The sequence below is a fragment of the Ambystoma mexicanum genome, chromosome 1p (genome assembly GCF_040938575.1).
Source record: "Ambystoma mexicanum isolate Mex_15411 chromosome 1p, UKY_AmexF1_1, whole genome shotgun sequence".
Lineage (NCBI taxonomy): Eukaryota > Metazoa > Chordata > Amphibia > Caudata > Ambystomatidae > Ambystoma > Ambystoma mexicanum.
In genome coordinates, this window is record NC_090921.1 from 1,301,933,800 (window position 1) to 1,301,948,913 (window position 15,114).

The 15,114-nt window shown below is 46.0% G+C and overlaps 1 protein-coding gene across 1 annotated transcript in view; it reads left to right on the top strand.

The window, feature by feature from the left end:
- Positions 1 to 15,114, top strand: part of GYS1 (glycogen synthase 1) — a 279,620-nt gene that overhangs the window by 160,431 nt on the left and 104,075 nt on the right. Inside the window, exon 5 of the mRNA XM_069605881.1 lies at positions 7,869 to 8,013. Coding sequence (XP_069461982.1) covers positions 7,869 to 8,013 — 145 coding nt within the window. The remainder of the gene's footprint in view (positions 1 to 7,868; positions 8,014 to 15,114) is intronic.

Sequence of the window (15,114 nt, forward strand, 5' to 3'; positions counted from 1 at the left end):
AGACTTCAGTGCTCTGTGTGGAAAATAACAATGAAAGCATATTTGAAGCCAAGCTCATTTGGCGGGAATAGCTGAAATTAAGAAACTGAACGGTGTTTATTTTGAAGAAGTTTTGAACTCTTGGGGAACGGAATCCCCATACTTTAACAACTATTTTGGAACTTGCGGAAGGGTAAGCTGATCCTAAGCCAAGTGCTGGAAGAAACTCTGAACTTTATTTTTTAACACTATTCTTCTGAGACAGATGTCCCTACACATTGTATATAGTTAGTTGTGAGGGCAAGTATAGGTTTTGGACACAGACTTAATTTGGACATCCTGACACAGACTATCCTTAGTATTCTTTACGTAGGGAAATCCCACCTTCGCATAGGGCATGTTAGGCCTTACGCCACCATCCCTTTTACATTAAATCTACTTTCAGTGCAAATTTGAATCTGTTCTCTGTTGTGCTTCATGATGTCTTCACAAATGGTGTCAGAATGGGATGTGGCTCAACTGATACAAATTTGAGAAGCTAAGTCCCAGAGCGTCGGACCCTTCAGTAGCCACTAAGGGTTATATTGGGTTTGATCTTTGTAGCAGTAGGGAAGTGATCATTCCCCCCGATGAAAGAAGACTAATACCCACTGACTTGATTCAAATTGCTCCCCCTGATACTTACATCAGATTAGCTCCCAAATCCAAACTTGCTTGGAGGTTTGGTATTGATGTGTTCGCGCGAGTCATAAATCCAGACTTCCGAGGGGACATCAAAGTGTTATTACAGCACCATGGGAAGGATCCTTTCTAAGTCCACCAGTGGGATAAAATTGTACAAGGGATGCTCGAGAGAGCAGTGTTCCTTAAATAAAGGAAGAGGTTAGGAAGGCGATAACAGATCAAGGTACTCGAGGCTTTGGGGAGGCGGACAATCCACTTGACGTTCCTCAAGACCCTGAACCCTGGAAATCCCCAGAAGAAGAAACTGATACTCTTTCTGATCTGGCATTTACCCAAAGGAACAACCCATTGTTGGCTGAAGCCTTTTTGCAAATTACACCTGAGGAAGAGGGTCGTCCGAGAGATGGGCGTTTTTTCTTTTTTGAAACATGGGCTAATGTACCCGGGGAGAGACTACACCAGAGGACGTAACAAAAACACAGCTCGTCCCTAAATTTCATAAACCAGTAGTCCTGGAAATAGCTAATTCCCAACTAACAGGAGGTCATCTAGGACAGACGAAAACACAAGCCCAAATCATCAATAAGTTCTACTGGCCTGGAATTCACGCGGATATTAAAAACTTTGGCCAGACTTGTGCCCTTTGTCAAAATACCAGCACACATATACTATCACCAGTTCCCTTACAAGCATTGGCAGTAATTGAGATTCCCTTTTCAAGGCCTATTATGGACATTGTTGGCCGCTTGTAAACCTAGAAGTTAGCGAACAAGTATATTTTGGTAATAGTGGAATATGCCACTTGCTATCCGGAAGCCTTTTCCCTGAAAGCCAATACCACTAAACAGATCTTACAACATCTACTTCCTTTATTTTGACGAATGGTCTTTCCAAAAGAAATACTCACCTTTTATGAGCTATCTCATGGGGAAGTGAAACAGCTACTGCATATTACCACTTTAAGAAAAGCAGTATACCACCAACAGACAGACAGCCTTGTAGAAAGGTTCAATAAGTCCCTGAAAACTATCTTGAGAAAGTCGAACAGGATGGTCGAAATTGGGATGAAATTATCCCTTGGGCTTTATTTGCGGTTAGAAAAAACCCTCAGGTGTCCACTGGGTTTTCCCCAGTCGAACAACTCTATAGATGAGAGCCCTGAGATATCCTAGACTTGCTTCCAGAAACCTGGGAAGAATGAGAGGAAGCCCTAATCCCATATTTCCCAAACCGCTAACCGACTAAAAACACATGACAGTAGTTGGATCTTTGGTAAAAACCCATATGACTAAGTCCAAGAACGGAAGGCCTCCAATGATAAGAAAGTTTCTTTAAGGTATTTTTCAGTAGGCCAAAAGGTGTTGGTACTATTGCCCACTTCTGAAAACATGTTAATATTCAAATGGCACTGCCCATATGAGGTCTTAGAACTGACACGACCATGTAAAATTTCCCAGCCTGACCGCAGGTTAAAGACTCTGGTATATCATGTCAATCTCTTAAAGGAGAGGAGGGAAAATCCATCAGAGTCTAATGCCAATGTCTTGTCTTGTCTACGACCTGAAGATTGTAATAACAGTCTTGATTCCACCCGAGCTCAGTACCAACCAAACGCAAGAGCTATATGACCTCATGATACAATTCACTGATGTATTTAGAGAGGAACCGGGAGAGTAAAGACATCTACTGTCAAATCCACACTCCAGAAGGCAAAGTGGTACACTTAAAGCCATATCAATTACCTGAGTCCAGAAAAGAATCCATCATTCAGGAAGTCAAGCAAATGCTCGATGTTAATATTTTTGAACCATCTACTAGTGCCTGGTCTCCTCCCATCATGTTGGTGGCAAAACCTGATGGGAATTAGAGATTTTGTATCAATTTTAGCAAGGTCAATGCCATCTCTGCCTTCGTCGCTTACCCAATATCCCGCATTGATGACCCTATTGACAGGCTGGGTAATGCCATTTACCTTTCCACTATAGACCTCACGAAAGACTATTGACTGGTTCTGTTATACGGTCCTGACAAAGACAAAACTGCCTTTGCTATACCTATAGGTATGCTCCGCTTTAAAGTATTACCATTTGTCCTACATGGAGCCCCCGTGACTTTTCAGAGATTAATGTATTCGATTTTACAGCCTTAGTCTGACATCTGCGGGACCTATACAGACAACCTTGTGATACATAGCAAGACTTGGGAGGATCATTTATACCACCTTTACACGGTAATGTGAGCATTTAGAAACGCAGGCCTGACTGCAAACCCAAAACTGTAAATTGGCCCAACCTGTTAAATATTTGCGTTTCTTTGTGGGTAATGGCGCTGCGCAACCCCAACAGGACAAAGTTAAGGCTGTCCTAGATACTCCCACACCAAAAATTAATTGGCTACGATCACCGCTTTATTCCGAACCTTTCAAGCAGAACCGCAAGGCTCACGGATAAACTGAAAAACGATGAGCCCCAAAATATCAGGTGGGATGAAGATAAAATCTGTTATAATACCTTAAAACAAGCCCTTTGTCAGACCCCCATCTTGAAAGTAGCGTACTTTTCCAAGGAATTTATTTGACAAACCGGTGCTTCTCTCATGGGCCTAGGAGCCGTCCTCTCTGATCATGACGGATTAGAACACCCTGAAGTATACATCAGTAAGAAGTTGTTTCCTAGAGAGAACTATTCTGTCAGAGCTTGAGGCCCTGGCAATCATCAATTGAATTGCCCTTCATCTCAAATATTAATTACTGTGCCGCAAATTCAGATTGCTCACCGATCTTTCTCCCTGGGTGTGGATCAGCCAGAGGAAAGAGTCCAATTCGAGAGTTATGCAATGGTTCTTGGACCTCCAACCATATTGTTTCACAGTAGAACACCGGAAGGGTGGAGATTAGGGTAACGTTGACTCTCTCTCCCGGTTTCCCTTTGAACATCGAGGCCCAACTTGCATAGGGGAAGGATATGTGAGGAACCTGAGGGTGTCCTCACCTCTTTTTCCCCAAACTCCTCCTCTCAGGTGGCCAGGGAAAGGCCATCACTTTTGGATCCCGACCCTGGGGTGGGATATGCAAGGGAGGATCACCTGGCTGGAGGGAGCTTGGAGGCTGAGGGGAGGACACCCTTGGGTGAGATGCGATGTCCCCCCCTTTACCTTTCATAATGAGCCCTCTATTCTGAAAGTCTTGTGTGGGATATTGTCAACCCGTTCCCTTTTCCTACTTTCACTCCGTTCCCCAGAAACAACATTATAGTACTGGGATGAGGAAGAGGCCAACTAGGAGGACACATCCTCATTCCATGGACAAACTTGCATATTGGAGTCCAAACCTTAACTCAGACAACTTCAAACACCCTTCTGGTACTGAGACGAGAAGGACGACTATGGAGGTATACCAGAGGAACAACCAAACATGTTTGCCTAATGGAGTCTTTCAGAGTCTGGCACGAAAACCTAACGACACACACTTGGGGTACTTAACACACCTGAGCAATATAAAAATGCCTGCCATTCATAAGAAAAGGGAACCGGCTGGAGAAAAGGAAGCTGGCGACCCAGGAGACCAGAGCAGTGGTGTGCAGGAGAGAGCGAGAGAGAGAGACGCTGAAGCCATGTGAAGCTATGTGAGGGTCTGGAGGTCCTGTCATCAGCCGAAGCTGGTCTGGAGGAAAGAAGCAGTAGAGCTCCCTGTGACCGCCGCTGTCGATGAGAGAAGTCAGGAAATCGGGGGGTACAGACCGCGAGAGAAGGGCGAAGCCAGGAAGCTGCAGAAGCCTGGAGAATCCATTGCGAAGGATGCCAGACGGAAGGAAGCTGCCAATGCAAACGGTGAGTGTAAAAGCAATATACAGGTCTTTGCTGCTGAGTGAAGGGCAATGTGATTGAAGGCAGTTGTTAATACCGAACAGAATAAAAGATGACTGGAAAGCATTTATGAATACCGCACAGAGTCAAAAGGCATTGAAAGCACTTGTGAATGCCGCGCAAAGCCAATTGAATGCTCGTGACTGGAGCAAAAGTAATGTATGAAATAAAATTTGCGGAATACATTGTGTGAAATAAGTGGAACAAGTAAAGACAAGGTCAAGAGAATACTAAAAAGGTACGAAGATGAGACTTTGAAAGTGGCCCAAAATTCAGAGGGGCCCAAGCATGACAAAATGAGAGGCTTGTGTTGGCAAGAGCCAGAGTTGTGTTGGAAAAAAAAAAGAGAAATACAAATAAGAACAAGGTGTGTGGTGGCTAAATTAGCCACGGGACAGTGTCTGAAGCAGGTGGCACTGAGGAAGCAAACAAGCATCACTGTGAAAGGTAACCAGTGGCTGAGTCTAGATGGAAACGGAAAACAGGGTATCGGTTACGTGACCAGTAATGGGTGAACCGACAACTGCATCTAGACCGAGTGCCCTATGTGGGAAAGGCTAATGAAAGCATATTTGTATCCAAGCTCATGTGTTACTACATTTGTGGTTGGAAAAGCTGAAATTAAAAAAACTGAACTGTGTTGATTTTGAAATCTGGAAGTTGGAACTCTTGGGGAAAGGAAACCCCGAGTTGGGGAGGTGTCCCAATGAACTGTCTTATTTTGAAGTAAGAAGTTTTGAACTCTTGGGGAAGGGAATCCCCATACTTTGAGAACTATTTTGGAACATGGGGAAGGGGAAGCTGATCCGAAGCCAAGTGCTGAAAGAAGCTCGGAACTTTCTTTTTGAACACTTCTTTTGAGACCGATATCCCTACACATTGTGTACAGTTAGTTGTGAGGGCAAGTATAGGTTTTGGACACAGACTTCATTTGGACATCCTGATACTGATCATCCTTAGTTTTCTTCAGGAAGGGAAATCCCACCTTAGCATAGGGCAAGTCAGGCCTTACTCCCACCCTGCCTCATCTGCATCACTGTTGTATTGGAAACGGGTAGGCAACTGATAAACTATGTGAGGCTGGTGGCTACCAGACTGACTCTTTTCAGTCAGGCTCCTTATACCATTCGGCTGCCTCAGCATGACCTATCGCTATGCTGTTCTGCACTGTTGTTGCTGTTGCATTGCACACCATCCATCCTCCCTGCCCACACAGTCTCACTCCCAGACCGTTTTAGACATCCAGTTTCTGGCAGTGGTAGAAGAGTGTTGAAAAAAGTAGTGGCACTGTGTGGTCTCGGTGAGGGAGAGGGTAGACGGAAGCATAGTGCAACATGTGACAAGGTGTTGCGGCCAGGGCATTGCAACAGTCTGTAACTAGTAATTTAGGCTCCTATTACAACTTTACACTTGGACAGGGACATGAATGGGCGCATCCTCTGTATAGAATGGTGAATATGGGTGTAAAAAGTAGAGGAATGGTAAACGGACACGTTTCCAACCATTCCCTCTCACTTCGATCACTGGTTTCTGGGCCCCGTTGACCTACCCTACCTTTCCCTCTCCTTCCAATTGACTGTGACGCATGGACAAGCAGACCAATTTAGTGGGATAAGGAATGCTGTTGCTGCTTTATTAGCAGGTGGGACATATTTGACTGCTCAGGGTCAACACCGAGCAGGCGTCTTGTACCCCTGAAAGGAATCTGCACTCGAGTTTATCACGTTTCATATCCGTCTATCTCTTACTCAATTCTGGCACCAGCCAATTGCGTTGCATCTCTTGCCCAGGCAAGCGCGGCTCTGTCCGTTTTCTTTGCTTTGGCAAGGTACCCCTTCTGCTCCCCATTGGGGGCTTCCCCTTCACTTGCCGGATCCCAGCGTTCCCCAAGGTCTACTATCCTGGAGTTCCATGTGTTGAAGGCCTATTGTCTGGAACCCTTTGGAAAAGAAAACATGAAGGTGAGTCCGATAACCCCTCGTTCCATTGCCCCAATGTTTCAAAGTGGCCAACAATTACAGATTAAACATTACACATTCAACAGATACCATTTGATCTGATTACTAAATGGTATCTGTTGAATGTGTAATGTTGAATCTGTAATTGTTGGCCACTCTGAAACATTGGGACAATGGAAAGAGGGGTTATCAGACTCGCCTTCATGTTTTCTTTTTTGAGTTGGTTCCCTTTGAGTTTTGATCCCCTGAGAAAAAAAGTTGGGAACATTACCTGGTTCGGGTAATACTGGAACCTTTTTGGTCCTGACCGTGCATTTCACGCCTGATAGACAATGGTAACCGGTCACACTGCCCCTGAAAGCTGCATTTTGGAATACATCATGTATTCAATTTATTCTGTGCATTTTTCAAAGGATGCCTGGTGAGGGTGTGTAAGTAAATGCCTTGGTGCATTTCCTGTGAGAAAGAGCTTCCTCCCTTGCGTAACTCAATGTATCTGCCCTGCCCATCCCTTCCTTATCCACAGCACACTGGCTTCCCGTGACTTACCTCTAACTGGTGTCACCCCTTTCTGGCATGTTCTTCCTGCTTGGTGTCTCTTCTGGCCAGAGAGCGTCCTGGCTCAGTGTGTTCGCCTCCAAGGCTTTCCCTTCTGTCGGTGTGTCCCCCCAACCCCCTTGCATTTCCAAGGCCCTAGCAGGTCTGGCCAGTAGTCGGACAATGGCAAACATCCTGCACCTTCCTTGCTGCAACTGTCTATTCATCATCAGCAGGTGCGGAGTGGAGAATACCCATTTATGTGTAAGAATAGCTGCATTTAGAGCATGTGCACCGCTAAGCAATAATATATTTATTTATTCGGATTTGTAGAGCGCACATCAGCCCGGGGGCATCGTGGCGCTTGTTACAGACAAATCTTAGTTGCATATACATGGGTAATACATTATTTACAGGAGCCAGTATGACATTTGTACAAATTTACAATGCAGTTATTGTGCCAGGAAAAAGGTCTTCAGTTTCCTACGAAGCCAATGCCGTTCCCCTCCACCCTCTCCCCCCCCAAGAATGCAGACAAACGTACAGATGACTTAAAGCTATACTCTGGCTTGCCTGCATTCTCGGGGGACAGTGGGCTATGTTGGTGCGTGCATACGTTCTAAATAGAGACATTCTTACAAATACACATGCATTGCCTTCACCACTCTTGAGCATTTGCGCTTATTGCTCTGGTGCCCTACTGGTACTCCCGCCGCCACCCTCACTCCCCAGCAGTGATGTCTACAGATGCCTTTCACCCTAATAGTATTCCTCCGATGGTTGGGTATAGAGGGAAAATGGGCCTGTTCCTCTGTTACTGAAACTTTACCTCTCTTCCCTTCCTAGTTCAACGTGGACAAGGAGGCTGGGGACCGACAGATCTATCACCGATACTGCATGGAGCGGGCGGCGGTGCAGTGCAGCCACGTTTTCACCACTGTGTCACAGATCACTGCGGTGGAGGCTGAGCACCTGCTGAAGCGCAAACCCGGTGAGAGCACATGCGCATGCCACGTCGCCTTTTGTGGTGCTCCGACTGCCCTTTCTCGCCCCCCTCAAAGGTTGCATGAAGAAAACAGATGACCCTACAACACACTGTGGTGGGCCATGCATAGAGACTGTGTATTCAAATGCCATTGGGGTGTGTGACGTTGTGGAAGCTTTGAGTACTAGTGTTGAGTAAGCTTGGTGACCCTGCCCTTGCTTTTAAGGAAAGCTTTCACTGGTCCTGTTCGTGCTGTAAGCGTGACTACCCTGGTCCATGCAGTAAATGTGTGTGGAGGCTTGTGCTGGCCCCACTTACGCTGTGCTTATACCCGTACCTGTTCAATTTGCGAGGTAAGCATGTGTTGGCCCTGCCCATTTTAGCAACTGTAGATGCTTCATCTGTGAGCAGAGCCTGTACGTTTTGGAACTGTGCAGTGCTGCTGTGTGGGCTGTGACTGCTACGGATGCCTGTGAGGGAAGTTGGCACTGCTGCTGCCCATGCTGTACCTCATGCATGGGTGTGTGTGTTGGTAGCTTGCTGTGCTGTTTTCCCTGATGGGCCTGGCCAGTGTAGTGGATGCTTTCAGTGAAGCTTGCTCTCTGTGCTGTGCCTGTTCCTTGTGTGGGGGCACTTGCTTGGATGTTACCCCTATTGTTCATTTCCTGTATGTCAGGGATGTTTAGTCGCAGATGGAAGACCATACATGCAGCACAGGTTTGCTTGCATTGTTTCTGGCAGTGCCGAAACTGCTAGTGAGTTCAGGAAGTCGTGCTGTCAACATTCAGGAAAACACTATTAATTACTACACCGCAAACTGAGTAGTACCTTAGGGGAGCTTTTGGTGCAGTTTCTGCAAAATGGCACGTTTTTGGAGAACGTTGGGGCCGCAAAATTGGATGAAACTCCCTTTTGCACAGTGCACGAAACCCCTATAGAGGAAGCTTGGTGGAAGCAGAACTTCTGCCACGTCTTGCTCCACCTCCTGGCAGCCAGGCCAGCAGGCCGAGCCACGGCCCCGTTTTCACCCCCGGAACCGATGACCGTCCATTGGCAGCAATTTGCTTAGCTCGAGATCTTTAGGTAGGAGGTCCCACCTGTTCTGGCCTGCCAGAGGCACTTGCCCGCATATGCTCCTCTCCGATCTCCAAGATGCCAAAGGAAGGCCCTGCGCTCAGCTGTGAATGCATGGCCATGATGCATGGCCATGAAAGGGGTACGTATTTGCCATCACTGATTCCCGGAAAAAGGGTGCGAGTGGGGCTACTGCCATCCCGGGATGGTGACGGTGCTAGCAAAGCTACTGACAGCCACTAACGCACTTTGCCTTTCCACTGATGCTCATTTAATTGAAGGTCATTTTGACAGCTTGTTCACACTGCACGACTGTGCTTGAATGTAGGTGGCTGTAAATACTAATGTGCCTAATGAGAACTGCTAGATGTATGTGAATGTAATTGTGCCTAGTTAGAACTGCCTGATTAAGAATGGCTGAATTTAGTCGATTTTGAAGTGCTGATACAAATTTTGCCATAGAATTGACGACCAAGTTTGCATTTGCCATTACACAGACCCCTTCAGGGGTCTTTCTGACCTGACTGGAACTACATTTCCAAGCATCACCTGTGGCTATTTCATAGGGTCACAGGCACGTTTAAGCCGGTGTGATGTGGTAGCCTCTCTCTGTGTGACCAGGGGAGGGCAGCCGCTACCTGATCCTGACCCTGGGGGTGGCTATATGAGGGAGGATAACTTGGGGGTGGGGGGGTGGAGTAGGGATGCAGGGGGAGGGATGAGGCAGCCCTCAGAATGGTGTCATGACTTCTTGGATGGTACATGGTTTGCCCCTATTTCTTTTGAGAAAACCCCAGCCATTCCCCATGCATTGATGGTTTGTTGTCATATCTCCTGCTATCAACCTAGGATAGACACTGAGGGCATTCTCATTGATACTGTACATTCATCAAATATGGCTGGGCCCTTTAACACCCTAAAAAACTCCCTTCAAGAATTTACATCTAAATTGTCAAAATCATACTACCAGTACCATGAACCCAAGAATACTGGGATGAGAAAGGTGCATTGAGCAATGTAATGAGGATTACTGAGATGCCAAAGCACACGCTGCGGTCTAGTGTTTGGGAAAGTCAACCTGAAGCTGGGAGATTTAAACAGGCAAACAGCTGAGAGGAAGGGTCAACCTCGCTGGCTGGAGAACACAATCTCTCGATGCAGAGCTGGAGACCGGAGGGCTGAATCGTTGTTTGTGGAGGAAAGCGGCTTCCCAAAAAAGAGAAGGAAAGTAGATTGCTGGTGAATGGTTCGACACGGATACTAGAAGCAGTCGGAGAGCTTCTTGGCGTATGCTGGTACTACAAGGTAGCCTCCACCAAAGCCTAGAGGAACGTGGAACCAAAAGGCAGGAGCCGTGAGAAGCCGTGAAACGGTACAGAGGCGGCGAGAGAAGGCAGAGCCCGGCACAACCACCACAGGCTTGCAGCAGGAGAACCGACATATGCCAGCAAGTCCACCCAAGGAATACAGGGACCCCGAGACGTGTTGGAAAGCCTGTCAAAGTACCACCAACATAGTTAATGTAAATGATAGAGAACGAGCAAGGGAAATGCTTGTAATAAGGCATAACGAAGTAGGAAAAAGAAGCTTTCAAGTTTGTCAATGTATATATTACATCTCTGTGAGAAGCCGGATAGTGCTCCAGGCAAGTTAAGTAAGTGGAAACAAGTATAAAAGACTGACAAGTTTGCGGGTGTGTGCAGAGCAGACATGGGAGAAAGCCCTGGCAGGAGAGAATGCCAGGCAAATTGAGAGACACAGACATACACGTGAGAAACCCTGGAAGTAGAGTCTACCATGGGGAATGCAAGTTGCAAGTGTGTTCTTACCAGAAAGCCCTGGCAGGAAAGCGTACCGGGCAGTGTTAAGTTAAACAGTGTATATTATACAAGCAGCCAAGGAGGTCGTGAGAAGGATATATTTTGGGGCTGGCAAAAGACTGTGCAAACCTATTATAAGAGAGAGACATCCTGGCAGGAGAGTACACTAGGTATCCGGACATGACCAAGAATAGCGGACAAAGCATTGTTTGTACCAGTTGAGTTGCTGGACAAGAGAACATTATGGAATTGACATTCTTGAACATAAAGCAGAGTGGAGAGAAATCGAGGGGAAGGGAGCCACCCTTTGACACTAGGAACTGTGATATTATGGAACTTTTGTTTTGGAGTTACGTATTTTCTTTTAAACACTTCTACACAACTCAAGGCCAAAGACATTGCCCCTTTTCACCTTAGTTCATTTATTAGAATGTGAGGGACGGAATACAACTTAGCTTTGGTTTTAGGTAGGGAAGCGCCTCTAGAGCAGGGACAGAGAGGCATTTCCCCCACCCCCTTTTATTTAAATAGGTCTTTGACCAAAACCATGACTCACTTGTGTCTGAGTTTCATTCCTGACTCCTCACACCGGTTTGTGCTGGTTTGTGTCCGGGCGTTGGGTGCTTGGAGATTGGGCTTTGCAGTACACAGGTAACTTTAACTTTTCTGCTTCCTGTTTGATCTGGTTTGAGTGATCATGGTAGGAGCTGCTAAAGCAGACCCTAGAAATGTTATTAGAACCTAGTATGTTTTGGAAAAAAACATGGAATTGCCTACTATTTCTCTCCCCTTTTGTAGTTACTCACGAACATGTTGACGGAACCTCAGATTTACCAGAGATGATTCGATAGATGGTGCTATCGGGTCCACACTGTCAGATAACCAGTGATTAAAGTCCCAGCAGAGGATGAATTTTGTGTAGGGGAAGCAAAGTTTCCAAAGTTGGTCATGAAAATCAACCATAGGTAGAGGAAGCCTATAAAGTAGTACCAGGTTAATAGTGGTGTTAGGATCAGTAAGTATTTTAACATGGATGATCTCACAGCCTAAGGGGCCTTGTAGTCCAACCTCACAGACATCAAGTGAAGATCCTAAACATCAAGGCACCACCCCTGCTCTCCCTTTGCTCCCATTTCGGTCTGTTCAAATTCCTGCAAATGCTGGATATTCTGAAGGGGAACTAGAACCAACTCTATCCCCTGTTGCTATGTCTGATGGTACGATGGAGTCTTTTGGTTTTAGGTTAGTGACAGAAGTGGAGGTTTCAGATTTAATCGCACAGCTTACACCTACCGCCTTTAAAGACGATTATTGCCCAGCCATTTTGGTCAAGGCTTGTGTATCATTATTGGTCCCCCTCGTCATGAAGTTTATTAACGGCTTGTTCTCCGAGGGATGTGTGCCAGACCTTGTAAAGCAAGCTTGGCGCACTCCTCTACTGAAAATGTCTACTTTGGATCCGAACATCGCAACTAACTATAGGCAAATTACTATCATACCTGTATTGCTGAAGATGATGGACCAAGCAGCATATCTTAAAGTCTAGGATCCAGTAACATCTTGCCAAACAGAACATTTTGACGCATCAGTCAAGCTTCACTTCGGCACATTGCACAGAGACAGCCTTGCTAGACCTGAAAGCCAATATCCTGCAAGCCATGGAAAAGAGCAGTATTATCTTGTAATGCTATTAGACCTGCCATCCGCCTCTGATCTAGTGGACCATACCATCTTGGTCGATAGATTACTGAACTCTGCGACTTCTCACCCTTAGCGGCAAAATGGTTGAAATCCTTTTTATCCGATCGCACAGCCAGGGTGTTCAATTGGGAAGATGCTGCAGATGCTGTTAATGTGGTTCCAGGTGTCAATATCCCTGCAGAAATATCGCCCTACTAAAATATCTCCATATTTTTGTGGTGATATTAAGGCATGGAACCTGCGGGGGAGACCCCCGTCCTCAAAACCCCAAAAATTATCCACCCCCCCCAAAATATTGCCTATGGCAGTTCCACACGACCATATATACTGCGTTTATTTATTTTTTTTGGTGGGGATAATATGTAGTGATACCGTTAATGTGCTTTATGGGGTACCACAAGGGGCTTTTTTGTCACCATTTCTCTATAACCTCTTCAGAAAGCCGTTGTTGGATACTAAGGGAATCGTATACACCAACTATGCCGATGACACTCAGTGCCATATTCCCCAGAAATGGGGATAAGACAAAGACACTAAAACCATCAATGAGGTCTATTCTTACATCCAGCAATATATGGCTCACAACAGCCGGGCTTTGAAAGATTGGTAAATAGAATTAATGCTTGTTGGCACAGCCAGCAGATTCAAAAAGCTAGGACCGGAGTGTAGAAGCTTTGTTATAATTGGCTGTACCATCACTATTCTGGATACATTAAAAACTCTGGGGGGTTATTTAGATTCCGAGCTGAGCATGAAGCCCCATGTGAATAACATCATATCTATGTTGGCATATCGCCTCCAGTGGCTGACTCAAGTTCAACCCTTTTTGTCCAAAAGCGGTTTCTCTTCCTTGGCAAGACCATTATTGGAGCTAAGCTGGACTATTGTGGAAGTTTGCTGTATGGAATAAGCAAGGGAGAAATGGCTGAACTACAGGTAATGCGGAATAGTGCTGTACGTGATTGAAGGTCTAAGCAGTAGAGATCGGGATCCCTCATGCTAGGCAAGCACTTCACTGGTTTCCAGTAGGAGCTAGTAGTCCTTCAGACTTCTTACTATTATGCATAAGTGCTTATTTAGCAACGGCCCAAGTTATCTATCTGAAGGGATCTCCTGACTACCCATGCGTAGAACACTGAGGTCTAATTCCACTGATATGTTGTCTATGCTGAGAGCTAAACTAACCTAGGTGAGTCAGAGTGCCTTTGTAGCAGCTCCGAAGCCTTGGAATACCTTGACTGCGGACTTGAGGGCCCGTAGCTCTCTAGTCTCATTTAAACAAGGTGTAAAAAAACTCACCTGTTTGCTTAAATATACACAGGTACTGAAACCGCTCTACCAAAATGTGTCTTCTCCTGTATTGTTTAGACATATATTTGTCCTATGATTGTTGTGTGTGCATTTGTTTGTTCGTTGTTTGAGCGCCCTTATGACCGCAGCCTTGTATGTTCGAGGTTGGCTCAACGTTGGCACACCAGTCTGGAGTGTACTGGCGATGGTCGAATCTGACCAATCCCACCCATTCGTCCTACCCTGTGCTGCTCAGTATAGGCGATTTCAGGAGATTGATGATTTTGCAATTTTTCAAAAATGGGAAATTATGACACAAAACATACACAAGGCTATAGCAGACCCCCATGTGTTTGTCAGCTATAGACCCATGCAACGCTGGGTGGTAACGCTAGTAAATAAAAGAAATTGATGGCATGATGGCAGTGGGTGGAGGCAGGGAAGAAGCAGAAATACTGCAAGCAAAGCCGGTGGCAGGCCTACCTCTAAATTGGTGACAACCCGCAGATAGATGGTTACTCTGTTATGAACGTGTCCCACGTCGGCTCAGAAAATTAACTGGCTTATATAGTGACATATGGGCGTGGGTGGGAGCGGGATGAATGTGGAATGGGAAAGCCTAATGGTGCTTATTTCTAATTCTCCCTGATATGGTTTGTTCCTAATCCTGCCTGTGTGTGAAAGTGTGATTAAATCTTACCCTATTATGAAAAGATCTAAAACATGACGGCGAAATGCTAGCTTGTGAATGTAGTGGGCAGAACATGCATGTGAAGAGTTCACCGGATGATATAGGAAGCTATAATCCACAAACATGGGGGTTGATATTGTGGCTCAGTGGTGGCAACATGACCTTTCACCTAGGGCAGCTACAATCGTTGCTCCAGCCTCTAAGGTGGGGAACAGGAGATTAGCAAACAACCAAGCAGCCAGCTGTTTGCTTTGAACTTGGTGAGAGCTATACCTCAGACCTGTGCACACAGAAAAGCAAGAGGAAAGCTTAACATGTACTGAGGTCTGTATTTCCGATGCGGTCAGGGCTGGACCAAGAGAAAGGAGCTGGAAAAGCAGCTGAGGGCCATATCTCGGATATGATCAGGCATGGAGAAAGGAGAAAAGCTATGAGCCCACTGAGGGCCATATTTCAGAACCTGGCACGAACCTGAGACCAAGAAGAATATTCAAGAGCCTGTTACGGGCTGTAGCCTTTGGCCCAAGTGGG